The sequence below is a fragment of the Babylonia areolata genome, chromosome 11 (genome assembly GCF_041734735.1).
Source record: "Babylonia areolata isolate BAREFJ2019XMU chromosome 11, ASM4173473v1, whole genome shotgun sequence".
NCBI classification, from domain to species: domain Eukaryota; kingdom Metazoa; phylum Mollusca; class Gastropoda; order Neogastropoda; family Buccinidae; genus Babylonia; species Babylonia areolata.
The window spans coordinates 8,363,050-8,390,287 of record NC_134886.1 but is presented as its reverse complement, the minus strand read 5'-3'; the positions used below and the strand labels follow the sequence as shown (position 1 = coordinate 8,390,287).

Genomic DNA, 27,238 nt, shown 5'->3' with positions numbered 1-27,238 from the left:
AGAATTAGAGGATTGTAGATAAACGAATTAGAGGACTGTAAATAAACGAATCAGACGACTGTTAAGTGAGGACTTTGAGACTGTAAAGGGAAGAATTAGAGGAGCGTGAAGAGACGAATTAGATGACTGTGAAAAGAGGAATTAGATGACTGTAAAGTGAGGACCTTGAGGACTCTAAAGAGCGCAGATTAACTGTACATCCATCAACATGTTAGACGAATTAGATGTCTGTGAAAAGAGGAATTCGAGGATTTGTAAACAGAGGATTTAGAGGATTGTAAATGACACAGATTAAGTGTATACTCATCAACACGTTAGACGAATTAGAGGACAGTAAAGAGAGGAATTAGAGGACTGTCAAGAGAGGAATTAGGGGACTGTAAAGAGAGGAATATTAGGACTGTAAAGAAGGGAATTAAAGGACTACAAAGACAGGAATTAGAGGACTGTGAAAAGAGAGAGTACCTAGAGGATTGTAAATGGACACAGACCAAATGCTTCACTCATCAACACGCTAGAAAACTACCCAGAAAACACGGATCGTCGGTACGTTTACCATGCACGCACTGCCTCCACCCCGCCCCCACAAATTATCCGTGAATAAATAAATGAACAACATAAAATTAGATAAACACTAATCCGCCGCTGCTTTTTTTTTTTTTTTTTTTTGCTTTTTTTTTTTTTTTTTTGCTTTTTTTTCATCAACACAAGGTGTGGCAGCAACAAATGGAAAGTCCACCCCGGACCCGTTCAAACACAGCCAGGTCATGAGGGTGGAACCGCCGTGAGGCAACGAGCCTCAAGCGACAGTCACTGACCGACCCGTCTACTATGGCCCCCGTGATTTATCGTGCATGATTCGTCTGCATCCTAACCGCTCAGTCAAACACGCAGAAAGAGAGACAGAGACACCGAGACAGAGACACAGACACAGAGATACAGAGACACAGACACACAGACACACAGAGACAGAGAGGTACATATTAGAGCGATAGAGACAGGCAGACAGGAAGAGAGAGTTCAGAACTCAGAAATCTGAATGTCAGGTTACCGGCCTGAAGACTTGTAACTTATTATTTTAATTGATGCATGTGTTGCACACACACACACACACACACACACACACACACACACAGATATATGCACACACACACACATACACACACACACACACACACACACACACACACACACACACACACACACACTCACAGATATTATGTATATACACATACATACTCTTTAGATAGATTGATAGATAGATAGACCAGACCGTGTACAGAATGAACAAAAATAACTGCTGGGTTTTTCCCCCCATTTTCATTGAAATATGGGTTGTGAAATAATTCCACGTATCATGATGATCATGCGTGATCCTCGTTGTCATGGGAATTCCACTCTCGTCATCTGCTATCAGCCGGTGTAATCCGAACCATAAAGGTATATTCTCTACACACACACACACACACACACACACACACACACACACCTGCCCCCCCCCCTCCCTCTACTCCCCGACTCAACCAAACAGAACTGAAATCAAGTGTCTGAAGTTGACGACATAAAGTTATTTTGTCCCCAACATTCCAGTCAAAAAGCATGCATCATGTTTTCTTTGGTAATGTGAACTACTTTATTTGCGTGTGCTTGGGTTGGTTTATATATATATATATATATATATATATATATATATATATATTATTATTATTATTATTATTATTATTATTATTAACCAGTATCGTATACATCTTACCACGGAATTCAATCATATTGGGAGTCTGTCTCACAGAAAGTCGGATAATTTGGTGTTTGCATTGAAACTCCAAAGAATGTTCACTAACGCCAGCAAGGGCACTTTTCCTCGTCAACAGACTGAAGCTTTATCATGGTCCCAAATTTCCGCAGCATATTGTACTACAGGTTGTGATTAAATATCAAACAGCTGCATAGCCACATGGAAAGACCGATTTCCAACACTCGATTGTTTGCGCATGATTGAAGACAGCCGGATTTACTTCCCTTGCGAGATCATTTCCGGTAAAGTTAGTTAAAAACTTGATCCTGCTGAGAAGTAAATACCTAAACATGTATATACATTTAGCATCGGTACAGCAACACCACTGTAAATCTGTCAATACTTAGTACGCATATACATCTCTTTTCCGAACACAGCTACATACGTTTCAACATATTTGCTTTCAGTTTGAGAGAAGTGGCGGCGCAAAATTTACTTTTTAACTGTTTTTGTGGATCAGTAATTGTTTCCGACAAGAGGTCATTATCTAGTAGCAAAAGGGGGGGGGAATGATTAAATTAGGGGTGTCAAGAGAGAGACGAGGGCAGAATAGAGAGAGGTGGGCGGTGAGACAGGAACAGAGAGAGAAAGGAAGACACAGAGAGAGACAGAGAGAGACAGACAGACAGACAGACAGACAGACAGGGAGACAGAGACAGAGAAAGAAAGACACAGAGGGAGACAGAGACAGACACAGAGAGAAACACACACACACACACACACACACACACACACACACACACACACACACACACACACACACACACACACACACACACACACACACACAGAGGAGACAAAGATACAAAGAGACAAAGAGAGAGAGAAGAAGAAGACAGAGAGAGAGAGAGATGATGATGATGATGACGATGGTAACGATAATGATCATCACCATGATCAACAGCAGCAGGTCCACAAAGATGATGATGATGATGATGCTGATGATGATGATGATATTGGTAGTGGTGGTGGTGGTGGAACGCGGAAAGCAACATTGATATAAGAACGTTGATTTGATAGTACCCTTGAAAAAAGTGATCGAAAGTTGCTGTTTGCTTTTCGTTAAAATTCCCATGTTGTAACACCTTTCAGGGACCGGCCCAAAGCGACTAACGATGTTTTGATTGGCGGTAATGCTGAGATGATCTAAATTCTTTGACAAACAGAACATCAGATAAAACCAACAAAGCTGTCTTATTTGGAGCTCTCTCTGTGAACTTCTAGATCCCACAACAAACAAGATATCGGGTAAAACGGCGACTTTTTTTTTTTTTTTTTAACTACAAGAATTCTTTAGCGAGCAGAAGATCTAATCATCACCAGTTATAGGTTTGAAATGATAATCTTCCAAAGTAGACAAAACACCTTACTTAAAATGATTTCAAAGATACTAGAATATTTCTAATGGACACACACATAATAATGATATGTTGTTGTTTTTTTTCAATACGTAAAGCTTGCATGAAGCTTTTCAAGTGTGTGTGTATGTGTGTGTGTGTGTGTGTTGTGTAGTCATTTGATTATGATATGAAACTCTTAGAATATCAAATGTTACAATGTACTCAGCCTTGTTTCGAGCAAAGATATTTCCCTTTCTCTCAACGCAGCAAAAGCATCAGTGAACTTTTCCACTAACAAAATACCAATCATCTCTTTTTTCCGCACAGAATTTATCTCCGTTTGCTCTTCACACTGGTATATACATGGACAGCTAAAACAATTTCTGAGGCGAAAATATAGGTATTGTAAAATTGTCGTTTGAACTATCCATGTTCACAGAATCTAAGCGTTTTGCTTTGTTTTGTTGTGTGTTTTTTTTAATATCTTTTTGTGACATTGTGCTCAACCTGTTCTTTTAACTCACTCAGCACGGCCAGTCCTCTCTTCTCCTCTACACAGACCCCTCGGATGTCCAGTGGGTGTCTGAATGACCCAGCCTTTAGCTTCCGTCGTCAGAATTGTGGTATTCTTTGTCAACATTCACCTCTTCCGTATAAGAGCCTTCCTCTTGCAATATTTTGATGATGGTAATTCGGGTGAAACGCTGTTAACGTCGTCTCTTTCGCCGTTCGTATAGAGAGAGTTAATCACATGTATTGATCCGTGCGATTGCTCGCAGAAATGAAAGCAGCTGAATCAATAAACAAAAGATGCAAACAATTACCACATCACATTACCGAAACCTACCACATCCACATTTACCAACACGGTTACAATCGGAAACAACAAGAAGATCAACATACAACAAAGCGCCAAAACACCCTCGAGTTCATAGACAGTAACGAAGATATAAGTTCAATCAAACAAAAAGATTATTACCACAATACAAAAAAAGAAGAAAGAAAAAAAAAAAAAGCACTCACACTTCCACTTTTTCTATCACCACTACTAACGGAAACAGCAGCAGCAGCAGCAGCAGCAGCAGCAGCAACAACAACAACAGCAACAACAACAACAACAGCAACAACAACAACAGCAACAACAACAACAACAACAACAGCAGCAGCAGCAACAACAACAACAACAGCAGCAGCAGCAGCAGCAACAACAACAACAACAACAACAACAGCCGCAGCAGCAGCAACACCAACAACAGCAACGCAGCACACACAAAAAAAACCAAACACACCCTTGAATTCGCAAACAGTAATGAGAACGGGAGGAATAATCAAACAAAATATTCCCACAGTTACCACAATACCCAAGACCAACTACCAATTCCACAACCCCATGAATTTAACGGAAACAACAGCAAGATCAAGAAAGAGAGAAAAAAAAAATCCTCAAATTCGCAAATAGTAACGAAGACATAGGAATGGTCCAAACAAACAAAAGATGCCAACAATAGCCACCATGCTGAAAACCACCACTTAAATAATAATAATAATAATAATAATAATAATAATGGTATTTATATAGCGCTGAATCTTGTGCAGAGACAAATCAAAGCTCTTTCGTACCAGTCATTCACACGCACGCATAACTCTAAAACTGGAGAAACTAAAGACAAGGAAGAGGCAGGGAAGGGAGGCTATTTTGGGAAGAGGTGGGTTTTAATGCCAGACTTGAAAGAGCTGAGTGTCAAGACCTGATGAAGCGAAAGAGGAAGTTCATTCCAATTGCAAGGTCCAAAAACAGAGAAAGAACGGCGGCCAACAGTCGAGTGTTTGAATCTGGGCATGCGTAAACAGAGTGGATCCGAAGCCGATCGCAGTGAGCGAGATGGAGTGTAGAGGTGAAGGCAGCCGCAGAGATAGGAAGGGGCAGTTTTGTGAATACATCTATAACATAGAGTACTGATCTTGTACTTTATTCGGTGTGAGACAGGGAGCCAGTAGAGATATTACAAAAGAGGAGTGATGTGCTCAGATGACGGGCGCCATAGCCGAATGGTTAAAGCGTTGGACTTTCGATCTGAGGGTCTCGGGTTCGAATCACGGTGACGGCGCCTGGTGGGTAAAGGGTGGAGATTTTTACTATCTCCTAGGTCAACATATGTGCAGACCTGCCAGTGCCTTAATCCCCTTCGTGTGTATGCGCAAGCATAAGATCAAATACGCACGTTAAAGATCCTGTAATCCATGTCAGGGTTCGGTGGGTTATGGAAACAAGAAAATACCCAGCATGCACACCCCCGAAAACGGAGTATGGCTGCCTACATGGCGGGGTAAAAACCGTCATACACGTAAAAAGCCCACTCGCGTATATACGAGTAAACGTGGGAGTTGAAGCCCACGAACGCAGAAGAAGAAGAGAAGATGTGCTCACATCTTTTCTTTCTTAGGACGAGTCGGGCAGCAGAGTATACCCACAATAACCACCACCACGTGTAATGGAAACAACAGCAACAACGAAATCAATAATAAGCAAACAAAGAACACAACAAAACTCCCTCGAATTCATAATCACTAAAGACAAAAGAATATGACAAAAGAATAAACAAACAAAAAAATTATTATAATTACCACAATACAAAAAAGAAGGGAAAAAAAAGAAAGGACAAATAAAACTTCCATCATTACTACCACCACTATTAACAGAAATAACAACAACAAACAAAGCAACAAAACACCCTCAAATTCTCAAAGAGCAACGAAGCCAAATGAATAAACAAACAAAATACTCTCAAACTTACCACAAAACCGAAAATCAACCACCATTTTCACTATCACTACCATCACCACACACACACACACACACACACACACACACACACACACACACACAAATATATTAACACAAGTACCACACAAACAAAAGAACAAACAACAACAGAAAAACACTCTCGAATTCGCAAACACTAACTAAAAATTAACGACAACCATATAACACAACTACCATACAAACAGCCAACGAAAACACTCTCGAATTCGCAAACAATGACTAAAAATTAATGACTAATCACATTAATACAACTACCACTACAAACAACCAACAAAAAATACTCTAGAATTCGCAAACACTAGCTAAGAATTAACGACAACCATATAACACAACTAACATACAAACAGCCAACAAAAATATTCTCGAATTCACAAACAATGATTAAAAATTAACAACTTGTCACATTAATACAACTACCACAACAAACAACAACAAACAAAAAAAACCCCAAAAACCAAAGAAAAACCAAACAAACAAACAAACAAACAAAAACCACTAATGATTTCGCAAACAATAACTAAGAATTAACGTCAATCACATTAACACAACTACCATACAAAGAGCCAACAAAAACATTCTCGAATTCACAAACAATGATTAAAAATTAACGACTAATCACATTAACACAACTACCACAACAAAAAAATCAACAACAACAAAAAATACCATCGATTTCGCAAACAATAACTAAGAATTAACGTCAATCACATTAAAACAACTACCATACAAACAGCCAACAACAACAACAACAACAAAAAACACCACTCTCGAATTCGCAAAATATTAACAAAGACTTTTAACAACGATCGATAAAAGTGACCCACGTTTCTCGTTCTGCCAACTGAAAGAAGTGGTATACAGTTCTCTCCTCCACAAGTTGTTGCTGTCACGAACACCAAATGACGTGGACAGTGTGTGTGTGTGTGTGTGTTCGGTTCCAGAAATCGTGCCCCAGAGATGCTGCTGTCTGTGTCTCTCCAAGCTGAGTAGAGTAGAGTAGGGCAGCGGTTTTCCACCTCCGGTCTGTTGTACCCCCCCTGGTGGCTTATAACTGATGCTGATGGAAAGTCAGGGGGTTTTGTGGTCTCTGCTCCCTCGTGGTGAGTGTGTCTGTGTGTGTGTGTGTGTGTGTGTGTGGAGAGGGAAGGGGTGGGGACGGGGGGGTGGGGGTGGGGGGGCTGGGCGGGGAGCTGTGCTTGTATGTGTGTGTGTGGGGGGGCGGATACGGAGGGAGGGGGAGGGTTGGGGGGGAGGAGTGCACGTGTGTGTGGATGTGTGTGTGTGTGTGTGTGTGTGTGTGTGTGTGTGTCCTGGTCTGTGATTGGCAGGGTCAGCAGGACTGCATGTCTGTTTGGTAACGATGACGTTTGTGAAAGACTGGCCTCACAGTTTCTCTCTCTCTCTCTCTCTCTGTGTGTGTGTGTGTGTGTGTGTGTGTGTGTGTGTGTGTGTGTGTGTGTATGAGTGCGTGCGTGCGTGTATGTGTGTGTGCGTGTGTGTGTGTTTGTGTGTGTGTGAGTGCGTGCGTGCGTGTGTGTGTGTGTGTGTGTGCGTGCGTGTGTGTGTGTTTGCGTGTGTGTGTTTGTGTGTGTGTGTGTGTGTGTGTGTGTGTGTGTGTGTGTGTGTGTGTGTGTGCGTTCGGGCGTGTGTGTGTGTGTGTGTGAATAGAAAACAAACTAGTACAACAGTAACAACAACAAAGAACAAGAACGAGAAGAAGAAGAAGTAGAACAATAATAAGAAGATAAAGAAGAAAAAAAAACAACTACCACCACCACCAACAACAACAACAACAACCACAACAACAACAAAAGAAGAAGAACAACAAGAACAAGAAGAAGAACAAGAATAAGAAGAAAAAGAAGAAGAAGAAGAACAACAACAACAACAACAACAATTAACAAGAACGAGAACGAGAATAAATTAGTTCAAATCCGAATGGGAAGAAGAACAGAAATCGTGAAGGATCGGACATGAGAGATGAACACTCATCGCTTTACGGAGGGAGGGGGTAGTGGGAGGGGGGGGTGGGTGTCGCATTGGGGGTATGGGTGGGAGATGGTGTAGGCATCGGGGGGTAAGGGAGGGGGGGGGGGGCGGTAAGATGAGGGAGGTACCTCCATGTTGACTGCCAAGAAAGAAAGGCAGTAAAATAACTGAAATAAGAACAGTTGGGGGGGAAGAGGGGCAGGAAGGAAATAATAACAGGTTGCACAACTGATTGCGAAACATCATTTCCTCTTTCACATAACCAGGTTATTACTGCTACATCCCCTAAAAAAAGTAAAATAAATACTTTAAAAAAAAAAATTAATAAATAAATAAATTAAACAAAAATAAAAACAGTCCACTGATGGACCTGCTGTTTCCTTACTAATGACTGCCGCGCTGCCAACCACGCAGATTCCGCCCCAACTCCCCCAAGGCGGTCTGCTGTCCCCCTTCCCCTACCACCCCCCCTCCCTCCCTTACCTCCCCTCCCCCCACGCCCCCCATTCCCCCTTCCACCCCCCAGAGGCAAACCCGGGTGTGTGTGATACATGGAAAGTCAATGTTGCCCTGACATATTTATCGTCACCATCTCTACCCACACCCACCCCTCCCCTCACCCCTCCTCCCCATCCTTCCCTGCAGCCATGCCATCCTGGGCGTCTGCAGACAGAAAGCAGACACAGGCGGCAGGCTTTTGTTGTGTGCGGTCCTTGTCGGATAGGCCTCACACGCCTGCTGTTCCTGAGCGGGGATCAGGTCTTAAGAACTCCTTTAGAACGGGTACTGTTCTTACTGACTTGTTGTTGTTGTTGTTGTTCTTCTTCTTCTTCTTCTTCTCCTTCTTCTTCTTCTTCTCTTTCTCCTCCTCCTCCTCCTTCTTCTTCTTCTTTTCTTCTTCTTCTTCTCTTTCTCCTCTTCCTCCTCCTTCTCCTTCTTCTTCTCTTTCTCCTCCTCCTCCTTCTTCTTCTTCTCTTTCTCCTCCTCCTCCTCCTCCTTCTTCTTCTTCTTCTCTTTCTCCTCCTCCTCCTCTTCCTTCTTCTTCTTCTTCTTCTCTTTCTCCTCCTCCTCCTTCTTCTTCTTCTTCTTCTCTTTCTCCTCCTCCTCCTCCTCCTTCTTCTTCTTCCTTAACCCCGTGGAGAGTCACTGGGGCGCCGCGCAGAAGAACTGTTCACCAGATTCCTCCAATCTTTCGCGGGTTGTGTGTCAAAGCCTGGGTCTCTGCAAATGGTTTCCCCATCAATCCATTCTGTAATGTTGTCAGTCAATCGTGTATTTGGGTGGGGTTTTTTTTGTTGTTTTTTGTGTGTGTTTTTTTTTGGGGGGGCGGGGGGGGGGGGGGGGGCGTGGGGGGGGGGGGTCTTTCTTCCCCTCCAATCAGTCCTTCTCCCTCAACAGTTCCCCGAAGGGCTGCTTTAGTAAGGTCGTCGGGTCTTTGTATGTGACTATAGCAGCGTAGTTTCTTTTCTGAACTGACGTCAGAAGATCTTTGCATGGTCCAATATGCTGCCTGATGGTTTTGGCGCTACGTGTTCACTGGAGATGCAATGAGTTGATCTGATGTTTAGTATATTTCCCATGGGTTGGATTGACTCCATATTGTGTCCAGAAGTACATTTCATTTGGCGAATCTGGTTAACTCACTCAGCACGGCCAGTCCTCTCTTCTCCTCTACACAGACCCCTCGGATGTCCTGTGGGTGTCTGAATGACCCAACCTTTAGCTTCCGTCGTCAGAATTGTGGTATTCTTTGTCAACATTCACCTCCTTAGTATAAGAGCCTTCCGCTTGCAATATTTTGATGATGGCAATTGGGGTGAAACGCTGTTAACGTCGATTCTTTCGCCGTTCGTATGGAGAGAGTTAAAGCAAGCTTTTGTTCTTCCCTGGCTCTATATTTTGTCTGGCTCTTTTTTTTTTTTTCTTTCTTTTTTTCTTAATACATATTTAAATATTCGTTTACTTCTTTATTTCTTCCTTTTTTCGGGTTCTTTTTTTTTTATATGTGAATATTCATTTACTTCTCTTTTTTCTTCTAGTTTTTCTTCTTCTTTTTTTTTTTTATCAAGGTCTGACTAAGTGCGTTGGGTTACGCTGCTGGTCAGGCATCTGCTTGGTAGATGTGGTGTTGCATAATGTTATGGATTTTTCCGAACGCTGTGACGCCTCTTTGAGCTACTGATACTGATACTGATACTATATTTTGTTCAGAAGTGCAGACAGTGAAAGCTCAGTGTTCACACAAACTGGTAACGCGCCCTCGAGTGCACTCCCTTGATTTTTGGCGCACCCATTTTGTTTTATTTCATAATCTGTCTGCTTACTTTTATTTATTCATTTGTTTAATCATTAATCAATTGATTAAATGATGCATCCATTTACTTGTTTATGCGGGGTTTTTTTGTGTGTGTTTTTTGTTTTGTTTGTTTTTTTGTTTTTTTGTTGTTGTTTGTTTGTTTGTTTTTGTTTGTTTGTTTGGGGGGGCGGGTGGGGGGGAGGGGGGGGGTTGTCGGGGTTTTTTTTTTTGTTTTTGTTTGTTTGTTTGTTTGTTTTTGTTTTGTTTGTTTCTTGTTGTTGTTGCTATTTTCTTGTGTGTGTGTGTGAGCGTGTGTGTGTGTGTGCGCGCGCGCGCGTGTGTGTGCGTGTGTGTGCGTGTGTGTGTTTTTTTTTCCTCAAAGCCAGACTTTGCGCGTCCATCTTGGATTATGCTGCTTGTCAGGATTCTACTTAGAAGATGTGGTGTAACGTATAAGGATTTGTCCGAACGCAGTGAAGCCTCCTTGAGAAAAAAAACTGATCTGAACTGAACTAAATTTGGGCGCACCCAGGTGCATTCTTGGTGATGGAAAACGGACGGACTATGATTATTGTGTGGCATGGGACTACTTTGGTAGAGCCCTGATTAGCCCAAAGGGCAGGAGTAGTTGTGCTGCAGAGCTTGGAAACAGGGACCTGGCTAGGGGTAGGGGTGGGACTGTGTGTGAGGGGTGGGGGTGGGATTGTGTGTGAGGGGTGGGGGTGGGGGTGGAGAGGGGCGCAGTTTGGGATGTTCCACTGACGAAATCGTAGCTCATTGGGTACTGTCATTAATTTTCTGCAGTTCTTTTGAAAAGAGGTCATGAGCCTTGTCTCAGTGTGTAGCCTTAATTGCATGCACGTCATGGAGCACATATTTTCTTCTTCTTTCTTTCTTTCTTTCTTTCTTTCTTCTTTTCTGTATAGTGTTTCACTGAACTTTTTCATTAGCCGGAAGAAGAAGAAAAAAAAGAAAAACGTAATAAACATAAAATTGTAAAGGAGGAGAGAGAGAAATGTTTAATACTCAGTACTATATCTGATTTCAAATCCACACATAATCCGATTTCTTTTTTTCCATTATTTCTAGTGCATTTTTAATGTCCACATGTGTGTGTGTGTGTGTGTGTGTGTGTGTGTGTGTGTGTGTGTGTGTGTGTGCGGGCGCGCGCGCACGCGCGTGTGTACCAGTGTGTGTGTGTGTGTGTGTGTGTGTGTCTTCTCGATAAAGTGGTCACAAACAACGTGAAAGTGGCCGCTATCTGTGGATGTTTATTGTGTGATTCACTTAGGAGCATGCTGTGCCCCAGGGTCCTGAGAGTGTGCCGGTGTAATGCCCCAAGAATGACCCCCACCCCAAAAGTTTGCTCCATGGAGTCATTCTGAGGAGGTCCTGGAAAGACTGCTGTGTGGCGTTAGCCTGGAATGCTCCAGCCCTTGTCCTGGTATGACTCCACGCCTTTGAGATTAAACATTTGTCAAACTAATCACATAGCACAAAATATAAGAAAATTACTGGGTGTGTGTGTGTGTGTGTGTGTGTGTGTGTGTGTGTGTGTACCTATCTGTCTTTCTCTGTGTGTGAGAGAGAGGGAAAGATAGAGATAGAGACAGAGCGAGACACAGACAGACAGACAGACAGAGAGAGAGAGAGAGAGAGAGAGAGAGAGAGAGAGAGAGAGAGAGAGAGAGAGAGAGAGGATAATTATAATTTTGGGACAGCCCCAAAAATCGTTCCAGCCCTGTTTCCGGAAATTACGCCACGATGAGTCAGAGTGGGCTGATAGTTATCTTTCCCACTCCCAACAGTCGTTCAGGACCAGCACCAGATCAACTCCACACTAACACGAATGAATGCATTCAGAGCTAGCCCAAGATTACCCCATGGGAAAGCATTGGGGTGCAATATATTCTTCTTCTTCTTCTTCTCCTTCGTCGGATGTATTTGTATTTCTTTTTATCACAACAGATTTCTCTGTGTGAAATTCGGGCTGCTCTCCCCAGGGAGAGCGCGTCCCTACACTACAGCGCCACCGTTTTTTTGTTTTGTTTTTTTTCCTGCGTGCAGTTTTATTTGTTTTTCCTATCGACGTGGACTTTTCTACAGAATTTTGCCAGGAGCAACCCTTTTGTTGCCGTGGGTTCTTTTACGTGCGCTAAGTGCATGCTGCACACGGGACCTCGGTTTATCGTCTCATCCGAATGACTAGCGTCCAGACCACCACTCAAGGTCTAGTAGAGAGGGAGAAAATATCGGCGGCTGAGCCGGGATTCGAACCAGCGCGCTCAGATTCTCTCGCTTCCTAGGCGGACGCGTCAGTTACCTCTAGACCATCACTCCATTGGACACCCCAGTCCCCGCGATGAAGGCAGCTGTACGCTGCAGGTCCTCTACACAGCCAGAGAGCTTCTTGTTCACTGACAGCATTACAGGTCCCGAAAACAACTTCCTAAGAGTCTTTTGGGGGCGTGGGGTGAAGACACTCTAGTTTTGCCCCAAACTGACCTTCAAATTTGTCTTGATTTTCTAAAAACGCGTGTTATAACACGTATTTTTGAGAAAACAAAGATTTGTTTTTTCAAAAGTCGATAAGAGGTTTGGACATAATATACGGCATGGGGTGAACGGGAAAAAAAAATCCTGTTGTAAAATAACTCCAAGGGCAGTTTTACTGGGTGGGTCCAGCGGAGTCAGAACGGTGCTTGGAGTTATTCCCGACATATTTACGGATGGTTTAAAGTCTGTGGTTACGCCGTAGGCTAATTCTAAAACAGGTGTGTGGCCGCACTTGCGCATCTCATCTGACGGTAATGGCGACCGTCTGAGCCAGAAGGCCAAACTTTCTGCAAAGGCGGGTAATTGTTATTTTCGTTCTAGCGGTGTCTCAGATTTGTTACAGGCTTGTAGTACGTTATGGCGCGCATCCTGATATTATCTGTGATGTATGTCCAGCAGTTCAAGTTCACACACACACACACACGCACGCACGCACTTGCGTGAAAAATGTGTGTGCATCGTGCATGCATGTGTGTTTGCGTGTGTGTGAGTGTGTGTGTCGGTGTCTGTGTGTGTCTGTGTGTGTTGATAATAGCACACACACACACACACACACACCGACACACAGAGAGAGAGAGAGAGAGAGAGCATGGACTTTGTCTCTGGACACAAAATGGAGCCGAGAGGTATGTTCACAGATTAGGATTATATGTCGGTTTGTTTGTGGTTGTTGTTGGTGGTGGAGGTGGTAGTGGTGCCACGCTGACTCTAAACATGAAATTGATGATTTTTTTGAAATAATGTCCATCCACAGCAGATGAAGGTTTTGTTTGTTTGGGTTTATTTTATGTGATCATCTTGTTTGCCAAATATTTTGTTGATAAATACAAATTAAATGAAACACAACAACCCAACATAGCATTTTCAGATGGACACGAACAATTATGAAAGTACAGAATAGAAAATTATGAAACATTCTATAGAGTTAAAAAGAATCTGAATTTCGTATTAAAAAAAAAAAGTATCTATATCAAAGATATCAAAGATGTGTTGGACACGACTCATTTATTTGTTACTTTTCGGGGAGTTGGGGAGGCGGGGGGGGGGGGGGAGTTATATCCAACTGATGTTGAATTATTTGTAAGTATAATAAGTACTATGGCTTGTTACACATGACAAGCTGTTCGTGTTGAACAGAATTGCTTGGACGTATCGCTGTTCCGGCTATGAATCATGAGTTATTGTGTTGTCTGATTTTGGTTTTTGTTGTGTGTGCCTTAACTTTTTATTCCAGCTGAACGTGCGAGGGGAACAGGCAGAAAGATCGTCACTACACTGTCACGTATGATTTACTTCATAATCATGTGCATATTTTTAACTCTCTCCATACGAACTGCGAAAGAGACGACGTTAACAGCGTTTCACCCCAGTTACCATCATCAAAATATTGCAAGCGGAAGGCTCTTATACTGAAGAGGTGAATGTTGACAAAGAATACCACAATTCTGACGACGGAAGCTACAGGTTGGGTCATTCAGACACCCACTGGACATCCGAGGGGTCTGTGTAGAGAAGAAGAGAGGACTGGCCGTACTGAGTGAGTTAAGTGTTGCTCAAATTAATCACCTGACAAAACAAAATAGTGATGACAGTTGTCTGATTGTGGAATTCAATAATAACGTTAACTGAAGGTTAGGATGTCTCTAGTACAGGTCTTTTTAATGACAATAGCTGATCATACCGGATCTGTTAGTGTTGTGTTAGTTTATCTATATTACACACACCAGAGTTAGACATACATGTGAACTGGGACACATTTGTATGGCTTGATCATCACAGTGCAGTTTTTATCTGCATGTATCTTCCTCTTAAATCTGGCTCGTGGCACTGGATACCCGCATCTTTACAAGCATCTGCAATACAGTGGATGCCTTTCTTTGTTGTATTTTTCCCGTCTTTTGAAGTGTTCTGTTATTCTGGAATCTTTTTGTTTTTGAATATTAACTTAGTTCCTTTTTGTCTAATTATGTTGCATTATCGTGTTACGATCTTTCCGCATCGTAAAATCTAGCTTCCCGGATAAATTGCTGTTGTTTTTTTTGTGTGTTTTTTTATTCTAAGAAAGTGAAAATTGAATATACATTTAGTACTCTTCAATCCCATAAAATAAAGACCTTACCGTGTTCATCCATCAAAAATTTTATGATTTGAATCGCGCGCGCGTACGTGTGTGTGTGTGTGTGTGTGTGCGTTTCCTTCTCTACCCGTTTCAGAACTTTCAGGAGCCCGTGTCCGGGTCATACTTTAGATAGAACCCGTTTCTTGTTTTCTCCCTGTTTTCTCGCTGTTCTGACAGGCTGTCACTCACTCACTCACACGCACGCACGCACACCCACCCACACACACACAACGCAACACAACGCAACGCATCCCGAGTCACAACGCAACGCCTCACAATCACAACGCCACGTATCACAACAGATCACAACGCCACACATCACAACACAACACATCACAACACAACGCATCACAACACAACACATCATAACACAACGCCACACATCACAACGTCACGCACCACAACACATCACAACACTACACACCACACCACAACACATCACAACACTACACACCACACCACATCACAACACTACACACCACACCACAACACATCACAACACTACACACCACACCACCACACATCACAACACTACACACCACACCACAACACATCACAACACTACACACCACACCACAACACATCACAACACTACACATCACACCACCACACATCACAACGCCACCGGCGCATCACAACGACACGCATTACAACACAACGCACGCACGCACGCACACACACACACACAAACACACATCGAATGACTTATTTTTCCCCTGCTTCAAAGAACAGTGGAAGAAAACACCGAAACGTAAACATGACAGCAAACAGCCACACATACATACAACACGACTGGAAAAACAAACAACAACAAACTAAAAAAGACAAAAACAAAAAAACAACAAAAAAACAAACAAACAAAAAAGGAGAACCGCAACCATTGCAATAAAGTCCTTTGAAATAGTACAGAACGATCTATCACAGAGAAAAGAACCAGTTCATTATATTTCCTAGCTGACTGGTCATTACCATTTTTAATCAGCGCATGAAATTAGCCCTCAACATCTGTGATCGGTTTGATCAAAGCGGTCGGAATGTTTCAAGTCCGCTATTTGAATCATCCAAGACAGCGGCCCTAGACCGAGACGGTCAACACAGTTTGGAAATAACAATGTACATGATATCATTATTGTGTTGACCGTTCCCCTCGTTATTTGCATGATGATGATATTATGGATTTTATTTCAGTTTCCTTTGAAGTGACAGAACCATATCGCGACATTCAGAAGGTTGACGGCTTTCCTCAGCAATGTTACAAATCAATACGATGAGTCGTTTAAAAACGGCTAGAGCTCCATTGGATGCCTTTGATCTTTTCCTTGGACCGACGGCAGTTTATCTATGTTATATGTTTAATGAAGTCTTTACATCATATCATCGTCTACCGGAGAACCCAGGATATCGTTATTCTCGAAACACCGGGCCGGGGTGGGCGAGGGGAGCGTAAGTTTGACTTCATTGCATGCAGAATAATGATTCATTAGACATGTACAGAGTACTCACGAGCGTGCGTGCGTGCGTGCGTGCGTGCGTGTGTGTGTGTGTGTGTGTGTGTGCGCGCGCGCGCGCGGGGGCGGGCCACGGTGTGTAATGATGTAGGCTTGTAGGAATAATAATAATAATATGCTTTGTTTCGTGGGATTCAAATGTTGACTTTATTTGCCTGATCCAACTACTACACATTAATTTTATAACTGACAATGACGGCGACGATGGCAAGAAGAAGAAGAAGAAGAAGGAGGAGGAGGAGAAGGAGGAGAAGAAGAAGAAAACGCTACTTTATTGAAAATGAACAACAACAACAACAACAGCAACAACAGGAAGAGTGATATAACTCTATGGAAAATAAATAACGTCCCATCGATTCCCGTGTGGATATACATGGAAACATCTCTCTCTCTCCCTCTCTCTCTCTCTCTCTCCTCCCTCCACCCCCCACCCCCACCCCTCTCTCTCTCTCTCAGCTTTTTCTTCTTCTTTTTTATTTTTTTTAAAATAAACATTTTGCATTCCTTAAACCCAGAGGAGTAGCGAACTCGAATAAAAAAAACAAATACATGTGAAAGTTAATGTTTAAACGGTGATTTTAACACAGAAAGCAATGGTTAAATAAATAAATAAGTAAAAAATAAAAATAAATAAATAAAAATTCCGCAATCAATGTGTCCGCATCCATGTATTACAATCACAAGTTACCAGTTTCAATGCAGGGAAATTACGACAGTTCCCAAAAGAATAACTGAACGGTCAAAATTATAAGGTGCAGCTCGGATACCACTCTATTTATATTGAACTTGACAGCAGAGGTCAAGTCAGAATTAGATTACCCTTCAAAGCAATTAACACTGATGTCTTGTAGCAAAACATATAGCATGTGTGAGCCAAAAAAAAAAAAAAAAAGGCAAGAAATGAATCAGAAATTATTGAAACAAAATCTAACAATGCCATCAAAACAAGTGATTTCCCCAGTCAGTGTGAACATTGTTCCATGTGAAGTCATCTCACCTTAATTATATAACATGCAGTGTTTGCAAGAGAGGGGGATATTGCTCACATTTCATGCCGTGATTTTGAAGTGGAAAAGAGTAGTGTTGGGATGTCGTCGACTGTTTGTTGATAATAATTATTTCTTCTTCTTTTCCGCGTTCGTCAGTCATAGATGGACACCCATAAATAGTTCTAAAACCGGTTTATGTTGTTTTTAGACAGGAAGGTCACAACCCGAATACGGGTAGCCTATCCTTACAAAGATTTACGGCGGGTATTTTCAGAAAGGATCGAAGGTCACAATACGGGTCAGTAATAGAAGTATGAGCCAGACGACTACCGGGTCTCTGTTGATTGGCTATTCCAAAAGTGACGTCATCAGTGACAAACACCCACGTACGGATCAAAGACACAAGTATCAGTATCAGTAGCTCAAGGAGGCGTCACTGCGTTCGGTCAAATCCATATACGCCGGCTACACTACATTTGCAAAGCAGATGCCTGACCAGCAGCGTAACCCAAAGACACAAGTCAGCGTCTATGCACGGACGAAAAATAGGTGACAATCAAACATGCAGACATCATGCATGCACTGCCTTCTCTCAAACAACAGGCCGGGGTTGTCATTCAGCCCGACGTACCGGCGACAAGTCTGTCCTTGAGCCCACAGCCAAATTACAGTGTCCTCGGGTAATTTCCAATTCGGTTTCAACGAACACCACGCTTTGTGCTCAGAGCACACGGACTTGGACTCGAAGCCAGAAACTGATCAATACGCACAATCTCACAGTTCTCGAGTCAGTTCCGGGCTCGGCCGTCGGTTATACGGGGGTGGGGGTGTGGATCGCGGAGGGTGTGTGTGAAAACGGAGGGAGGGGGAGGGGGGCTGAGACAAGTTAACTGTTGCCAATTTTGCTGCCAGTGCTGTCAGATATGATCATAAGTATTACAGATGGCTTGAGACAAAACCAAACCTCAGAATAAAAATTAAAATAAAAAGTAAACTGAGACCGGAAAAATACTAGAAATTAGCACTGAACAATATATAACTTGACAACACGTCGGAACAATGATAACACTACGACTACTACCACTACTACTGCTGCTACTGCTATATTATACTAACTGAACGACAATGGCAATATAATCATTATTTATAATGATACTTATTACTAGTGCTACTACGACTACTACTACTACTGCTACTGCTGCTACTACTACTACTACTTTAATGCACATAGGGAAAAAATCAGCCAAATAACAATTATCATATGAAAATAGAAAACACGACACAGAATATTGAGAAATGCCATATAGTGAGAAAGACATAGAATAATTAATGTTTGACAATAAACTATCCTTTGACACACATAATTTTTTATTGATAATATTATAAATAAAGCCAATCAAATGATCGATTGGTATAATAAAGGGAACCTTCAATTACTTAGATAAAGATATGTTTCTAATTCTCAATCTATATAAAGCATTTCAGTGTTAGATCGCATGTAGAATATGGTAATATTGTGTGGCACCCATACCTTAAAAAAACATCTATAGCAATAGAAAGGGTCCAAAGAAGAGCAACGAAAATATAATAAAAGAATGCAAGAATATGAGTTATCAACAAAGACTTACATACTTAAATATACATTCACTAAAAGGTAGAAGAGTACTGTAAGAGGAGATTTGATTGAAACTTATAAAATATTAAATAACATAAATGATGTAAATGCAATTAAGACATATCTTTAGAATGTCGGACTATGATAGTACAAGGAACTCGGTAAAGAAAATAAATTTGTTTAGAACACTGCAACACCAACATGATGACAGATGACTTGCCAGTCCCTATACTACAACTACTACATTTCCAGTCGAGGCAGTTATACCGGTGCGGTCTAGTGCCCTGTGTTTGTAAGTTTCTCTTAGTTTATTATCGTCATTATTATTGGAAAGATATAATTATGCACCCAAGCATGGCATTATAATCACAGACCGTGTACTACACGTGTATTTGATTATGGTTTTTGTTATTTGTGTTATCGATCCCCCCCCCCCCCCCCCCCCAACACAACTGGATTCTACAGTGTTATTCGTAAACCAGCATTCCTCTTTCAACTGCTTCCGTGGCTTCGCAAAACAATGGGACAGTTCATGATTACATGGGCACGGCACTTGCACGTGTTAACGATCAACACTAAACAGTTGAACCGTGTTTGCCCTTACAGCTGGCAAATTGCGCTCTATCGCCGGAGTCCCCGTAGCGCAGTGGATAGCGCGCTGGACTTCTAATCCAGAGGTCGCGGGTTCGAATCCCGCCGGGGATGACTTTTTTTTTTTTCTTTCTTTCTTTCTTTTTTCGACCCTATAATTAAACACAGCTGGATTCATTGCAAATATATTCAAATTCATATTTTCCGTCTTCTTTTTAATATATATATATATATATTTTTTTTTTTTTTTTAATCTCTGGACATTGATATTTTTATTAAAAAACAACAACAACAACAAATCAACAACAACAAAAAATAATAATAATAAAAAAAATTTTAAAATAAAAATCTTTCAAGTGCACTTCAATTTAAGTCATAAGGACTTTAAAAATCATGTCATCAGAACACTGCGTGGATTGTGACTGTTTTCTAACCCAAATTCAGAAGAAAAAAAGAAAAGAAAAAAAACATAACAAAACAACTATATAGTAAAGGTCACTTATTGATAGAAAACAATTTTTCCAAAGTTCCATGATTTTAAATTCAGTGATTGAAATTGTGTATACTGGCTAAGCTCATTTAGATGGAATTTCTTTTGAGGGGAGAAATTTGTCTTTAAAGTGGTATTATTGATGTATTTGGACTTATAGAAATGTCACTATGATGTACAAGCGGTAAGTAAATTTTTAGTTGCTAGAAAGGGATGCCAAACCATTACAATATACATTCAGTCGAGCAGTTAACTGTGTTATGTGTGTGGTTCCTCTAGTTTAAAGTGGTCATAATTGATTAAAGAATGGACGCAGCATGGATATAAACAGACGGCACCGGGTGGATTTGATTCAGGTTTTTGGATATGCATAGCGTCCCCCCCCACTCCCCTAACAACGGAATCACAGTGATCGTACCAATTTCTTTGCAACTGCTGATGGCTTGCAAAAAGACATTAAGATACAAACGCACGCGGTCTTAACGATCAAAGACTCATTTGAACCGTTTGCCTACAGCCCGAAATGCGCTCTTACACCGAGCCCCGTAGCCGGGTAGCGCAGGACCATCAAGAGTCGGGGTGAACTCCCCCATATTTCTTTTTTGTTTTTTCTTCTTTCTTTCTTCTTTCGACATTTAACACAGTGGTTCATTGAAAAATTGCTGTAAGGAGTATGAAGGGGGGTTGTAAAAGATGAAGAAGAATGGGGCCTGTTGCGGTACAAAATGTCACAATTACGGCAACTGGACCTGAGCATGGGGTGGTTATAAAAAATGGGGGAGGCGTGTGAGAATAGGGCAGAAAGCCAATGGGGGTGGGGAGCAGAGAAATAGGAGAGTTTGTTAGAATGAAAGAACAGCTCTGTGGTTTTGTGTACTGTATTTCTCACATTTTGAGAGTGCTGTACTTTTACAATTTTCATGAATGAAAAACACTATTCTGATGTTGTATGGTTTCATGCTACCTGGTCGCCCACAAGCCAATTTTCCTTGTATTTTTTTATGAGGACATCAAACTGATTTGATTGGAGGGGGGGGGGAAAGATTCACTGAAAGGAAAACCATAAAGAATGTTTGCTGCTCATTTTCTTGTAGTTAAATAATAGAAAAAGAAAAATGACATAGTTATGCGATTAATGTGAAATGCTCAAAAGTCAATGTGACAACAACAATAAAAAGAAAAAAAACAACAACATTACTTCAGACTTGATTCAATGTATAATTTGTTGCATGAAAGTGAAAACAACTGCAGTGGCATCTTTGGAGTTTGTGTTGTATTCATTTTTCAGCAAGACAATTTCACAACTGCAAATTAAGCCTGTTACACCCACACATGCCAAGACACACAGGCATACAAGTATGTTTGAGTGAGTACATTTTTCTATATCTGTGTGTACGAGAGAGAGAGAGAGAGAGAGAGAGACAGACAGACAGACAGACAGACAGAGACAGAGACATACACAGAAAGACAGACAGACAGAGAGAGGGAGAGAGATAGACAGACACTGAGACAGAGACAAAGAGAGAGAGACAGACAAATAGACAGAGACAGAGAGGGGACAGACAGAAAGTGACTCAGAGATAGGTGAGACAGACAGACAGAGACAGAGAGAGAAAGGCAGAAAGTTGGAGAGACACTGACAGAAACATAAAATGTGAATCATTTGCTCCCGATAAGGACCCAGCTCCTGATGGACACCTAGGTGTGCATGGATATTCCATAACAAAATGTTTTATGTTAGTATCAATGGTCACAAATGTGCATTGTAATGCTAAGACATTATACATTATCTCTCTAAATTGAGAGAGAGAGAGAGAAAGTGAGAGAGAGAGCACGCAATAATAGGTTCTTAATCTTGCTCATAGATTCCTGCATTGCCAATCACTTATTCAACATAAACTGTCAAAAGAACATAACTGATATACTCTTTTTGTTTTACGTGATACTAAAACACCCCCCTTTTTTTTTCCATCACTAAAGACGAAACTTACGATTTTGAAAGCTCATCCCTTGGTTCTGCTTTTTTAAAGTTTCACTTCATCAGCAAATAAATTGGCAAAGAAATGCGAAAGCATTCATGATGAAAGCCACGACAAACTTTGCCAAAGAGAGATATTGCACAATCCATCTGAATGTTTACAATCACACACCTAGTTGTCAAAAATGTTCACTGATCCATTTTTGTAAAATCGTACATTTCAGCATACAATACTCACACACCCTCTTACACATGTAAACAATCATAACAAGCTGTTCTTACAAAAATTCCCCAAGAGAAATGTATTAATCCAATTTTGTGCTTGGGTGTGTGCATGCGTGCATGTGTATGTGTTCACAATTCCAATTTACATGCATCCGCATTCATACGTGTGAGCAGAAATGTGCACGGGTTTCAAGAGAGCATTACTAAAATTATCGATGATCTAAAAATTACAATTACAAACATGATGTTTTCTTTATTACGGGTATTTGAAAAAAAAAAAAAAAAAAAAAGCTAGTCATCATCATTCATTTCCTTCTCATGTGTAGTAGTCATTTTTTCTTTGAATTAATATAGAACAGACAGATCATTCATTCCCTAGTCACGTCCACAATATATGAGTAAATAAATAAACAAAAATCACATTGTCAGACAAAAAGAATAATACATGGTTGATTGAGAAAAACAAAACAAAACAAAACAAAAAACCACTAAAAATGCTTAATTTTCATATTACTTCAAAACATACCACATGTCCTTTGAAAATTCAAATAACAAATAACAAAATCACATCATCACAATAGATACAACTTCCAAGTTTCACAATGTCGATTTTCTACAAATCCGTTTTTGTTTTGTCCATGGCAAGTTTGTCTAATCAACACCCAGAACCCTAAACATTCCCTGCTCCCAGTCTCTCTGCTTGCTCAATTGCAGTCTTCAAATTCTCGTCAAACAGCTCACACCTGCAAAAACATCAAAGAAATAAAATAACAGGATTTGAAGAAAATGCTGTGGAATAAGGAACACAACATTATATATTTTGACCACTAATGGTTCAATTTTAGTACATTTTATTGATACTATGCAGACTATTGCACGGAGTTTAATAACCAAAGATTTCCCACTGCCTCGACTAAAATATGTTGATAAACACTGAGATGGAAATTACAACAAATCAGTTAGAAGTATGAACTAGCTTCCCATATTAACTTTATCGAGCTATTTACAAGCATACTCTTTTACAGCTTGCCATCCTTGTTCCTCCACTAAAACTTTTCAGTTTCAGATTCAGTGTGTCAAAGAATACAGACTGATCCATATATGATCCATATATATGCTACACTACATCTGCTCTAAAAATATTTTTCAAAAGGCCAGGCCTTGAGAACCTATCAAAAGACTTTTATATACAATATGATATAACGTGATAAACAAATAAGCATGTGAATGAATTAAAATAAAATAAAATAAAAAATAATAAATTAAATAAACATACAAAGAAGGCGAATGACTGAAACAAAATAAGCACTCTCTTATGTTTTAACAGCAGAAGAGCAAACCTTCACTTTGGGGTGGACAAATTCAAGACACAGAGAGAGAGAGAGAGAGAGAGAGAGAGAGACAGAGACAGAGACAGAGACAGAGACAAAGAGACAGAGACACACAGAGAGAGAGTGCATGCATGCATGCGTGTGAGCGAGCGAGCGTGCATGCATGTGTATGTGTGTTTCTCAACATTACAAACAAAGCATAAGATTAGAAGAAAAAGAACACCAGTCACAGCTGTCATTACCTGATTGGCATGTCTAAAGAGTAGAAGGGATTTTTTAGGGCAAAGTCAGCATACACTTCGTACAGCTTTTTGAGCAGGCCATCCACTGCCATCTGTCTGGGGTCAGTAATGACTACAAACTTGATGCCTGTCAATACAAAAAAATATCACGACATGTTAAAAATGACAGGGCAAAGTAAATAACATCTTGCCTGGTACAGCAGTAGAATACTAGAGATTTTAGAAACATGTGTGCTGACATGCCAGATTTTAGGGTAATGGTTGCACAGATTTGTGGATGTTCGAAATAAATTTCTGGGCAACTTCTAGTATGGGACGCAACATAATGCTAGGATGCACAGTAAGGAAAGTCCTCTAAATATAGGCTATACCAGTTTCACTTTGTCAACAGTGTAACTTTGAAAATGGAAAAGATACATATGCAAATCTGATTTTTAAAAACTAATAATAATAATAAAATAATGAAAATACAGAGCCAAAGATATATGTGACGGATGCTGTTGCAATGAATTATCGATCAATGGATTATCGATGTGAGGGTTGTGGGTTCAAATCCCAGTCATTGGATGAGGTGGGTTGAGGATGGAGATTTTTCTGATCTCATTCATTCGTTCATTCTTTTGTTTAACGTCTTTTCACTGTAAGTGATATTAGACGAGGGTAGGAAAAAAATCGAGTGGGTGGAGTGGGGCAGGGGACGGGGGGGAAATTACTGTGTACGCATGCGAATAAGTGAAAGTGTGTGTGTGTGTGTGTGTGTGTGTGTGTGTGTGTGTGTGTGTGTGTGTATTACATATAGAAAATGATTGATTTAAGTTTTGTTAAAAAAAACAAACAAACAAACAAAAACAAAAACAAAAAAAAAAGAACATAAAAATATAATATATTTCTAATGAAAAACTAACAACTATAACAGCGAACCAACTGTACTGTTTAACAAGGAGTTGAAAAAGTCATACATTAGCAATTGACTGCTGAAGGTCGTCAACACTGAAGATGATTTCAGTTCAGGGATGTGAGACTTTAACATATCGCAAGTTGGTATATGATCGGCTGTTATGTGAGCACCACAGACGCAAGAAACATTACTGACGTATTTTATCCCAGGTCAACAGATGCGCAGGCCTGCAAGTACCTGAACCCAATTTGTGTGTTTGCAATGTAGAAAATCAACTGCGCACATTAAAAATCTGAAATCCACGTCAGCGTTCAGTGGGTTACGTTAACAATAACATACCTACCATGCACACCTCTTAACATGGAGTGTGGCTGCATGGTCATGCACATAAAAGCTCACTTGAACATGTAACAAGTGAATGTGGGAGTTGCTACTTAGTACTTACAATTGCAGAAAAATAACAAGTACCTGTCATTGTTTGGTGACAATGTAATTTAAAGGTGTCTGTTTCCAAAACTTCAATCCCCGATGACCTTGGTTCTGGTGACAACTGGCAGCCAATGGCAAATAATCTGAAATTTAAGGGGAAAAAAAAAAAAAAAAAAATTGTATGACAGTAGCAGAGAGGTGACTGCAAGTCTGTTAGTGTCATATTGTATACACTGCATCTGGTCACACATTGTTGCTGCTAATTAAATCAACAGATAAACAGAACAGATTCGGTCACGCTTGTTTTAAGTGAAACCAAGACAAAGTACATATTATTTCACGTGTTTGTCTGTGCATGTGTGTCTGTATGTGCGCTTGTGTGTGTTCATGTGTCATTGTGTGTGTATATATGCGAGTGTGTGTGTGCACAGGCGTGTGCATGCATATATGTACCTCACAAACATTTCCATGTTTAATGTTCATGTGCTCAAATATGCAAGTGCTGTATGTTTGCTACAATTTACTTTCTTTTTATATAGTTTGTTAATGATCAAATAAATTCATATTTGATCATGATGCTGTTGTGTGGTGTTCCAATGCATTCATGGTTGAATGCTTAACTTAGAACACATTTTGTTGGACACATTATTTGTCTAAAATCACAAATGTGGATAGAAATTAAGCAAAAGAACAAACAGACTTTATGTGACCAACAAGAAATCCAACACTTAAAAAAAAAGAAAAAAAAAGAAAAGAATTTTCTCAGTCTCACTCTATCTGTTTCTGGCTTACGAGTGAAACATGCTGGCCAGCATGATTTTTTCATTGGTGGTCAGTTTGGGTCGGCCGAACTTGATGTTGATGGGATAGTTCTCTTCCATGGCCAGTGTTTCCAGGATGTCACGGCCATCCTTCAGGAAGCGTCCTTCAGCTGCTACTCCATTGATACCCAGAACTGTGTGTCCAACTGAAACAGGATTTTTTTTCTTCTGTAATTACCTTTGATATAATATAATTGCTATGACCCACTGGTACTGACTCCAGTAAGGGTCTGATTCCTGTCCTGTGCAAACTACTACCCTGCTTATGTGGAGAAATGATTAAAAGGACATTTGTTAACCCTCTGAGTGCCCCAGGAAAGAAATTTCCATACCCTTCCAGTGTGCAAAAAAGTTCCCCGAGGCCCAAGTCAGTCCCCATATCTTTGTCCATGTCATTATAGGAATTTTCCAATCACAAAATCATCTAATTCATGTGAAACTGTCATATTTGGAAAATCTATATAATATTCATTTTCTATGCAGAAAAGTAAAGGTTATATGTTCCTTCTTTCTTTCAGTAGTTTGCATGGTAGAATTGTACTAAGTCTACTTACCATCGAAAGTCTGTGCTCAACGACATAAGCTCTTTCAATCTAACTCTAAGCCAACAGGCTTAGCCATAACACACACACCACCTTCCACCCCCCCCCCCCCCCCCCCCACCCAACTAAGTCTACTTACCATCTAAAGTCTGTGCTCAATGACATAAGCTCTTTCAATCTAACTCTGAGCCAACAGGCTTAGCCATAACACACACACACCACAATCCCTGTTATCAGCTGTTTGTATCCCCACTTATTTCTTTCACGTCCTTATTCTCTTATAAGTTTATTGCGAAACACAATCGGTTATCAAAACAGGAAAAGTTCTGGAAATAAGTAGTTTAATCAAGGTGGACAGTAAGGATTCATTGTTGCTGACACTGTGGCAGTGCCATGTTCATTGCAGACGACCAAATGTAAAGAACAAAAGTGGGTGTTTGTTTCGTGATTTACCTTTAATCCCATCTCTTTCGCCGAAGGCAACGACGATTTTGTCATCAAATACTTTTAGCATAAGCTCCAATGGGTAGCTAAAAGTCTTTTCCACTTCAGGACGTGAAGCATTGTGGTCATGTTGATAAATCAAACCACCAGCTTTATTGACAATGTAAACACTAAAGATAGCCATTTTGTCTATTCGGGAGCGATTTGTGTTTTTAA

The 27,238-nt window shown here is 40.7% G+C and overlaps 2 protein-coding genes and 1 non-coding gene across 3 annotated transcripts in view; 1 reads left to right on the top strand and 2 right to left on the bottom strand.

The window, feature by feature from the left end:
- Positions 1 to 20,705, bottom strand: part of LOC143287134 (uncharacterized) — a 70,555-nt gene extending 49,850 nt beyond the window's left edge. Inside the window, exon 1 of the mRNA XM_076595079.1 lies at positions 20,648 to 20,705. Within this exon, the coding sequence (XP_076451194.1) occupies positions 20,648 to 20,705 (58 nt within the window). The remainder of the gene's footprint in view (positions 1 to 20,647) is intronic.
- Trnar-ucu (transfer RNA arginine (anticodon UCU)) lies at positions 19,664 to 19,736 on the top strand. The gene has a single exon. It is a non-coding gene; the product is annotated as a tRNA-Arg (tRNA).
- Positions 20,706 to 20,776: 71 nt separating the features above from the next.
- LOC143287490 (trafficking protein particle complex subunit 4-like) lies at positions 20,777 to 27,209 on the bottom strand. The gene is made up of 5 exons (XM_076595509.1): positions 27,032 to 27,209; positions 26,008 to 26,182; positions 25,255 to 25,358; positions 23,889 to 24,015; positions 20,777 to 23,058 (listed from the first exon to the last, which is right to left on the bottom strand). Exons 1-5 carry the CDS (start codon positions 27,204 to 27,206, stop codon positions 22,986 to 22,988), a joined length of 654 nt encoding a protein of 217 aa, XP_076451624.1. The 5' UTR covers positions 27,207 to 27,209; the 3' UTR covers positions 20,777 to 22,985.
- Between the last annotated feature and the right edge of the window lie 29 nt (positions 27,210 to 27,238).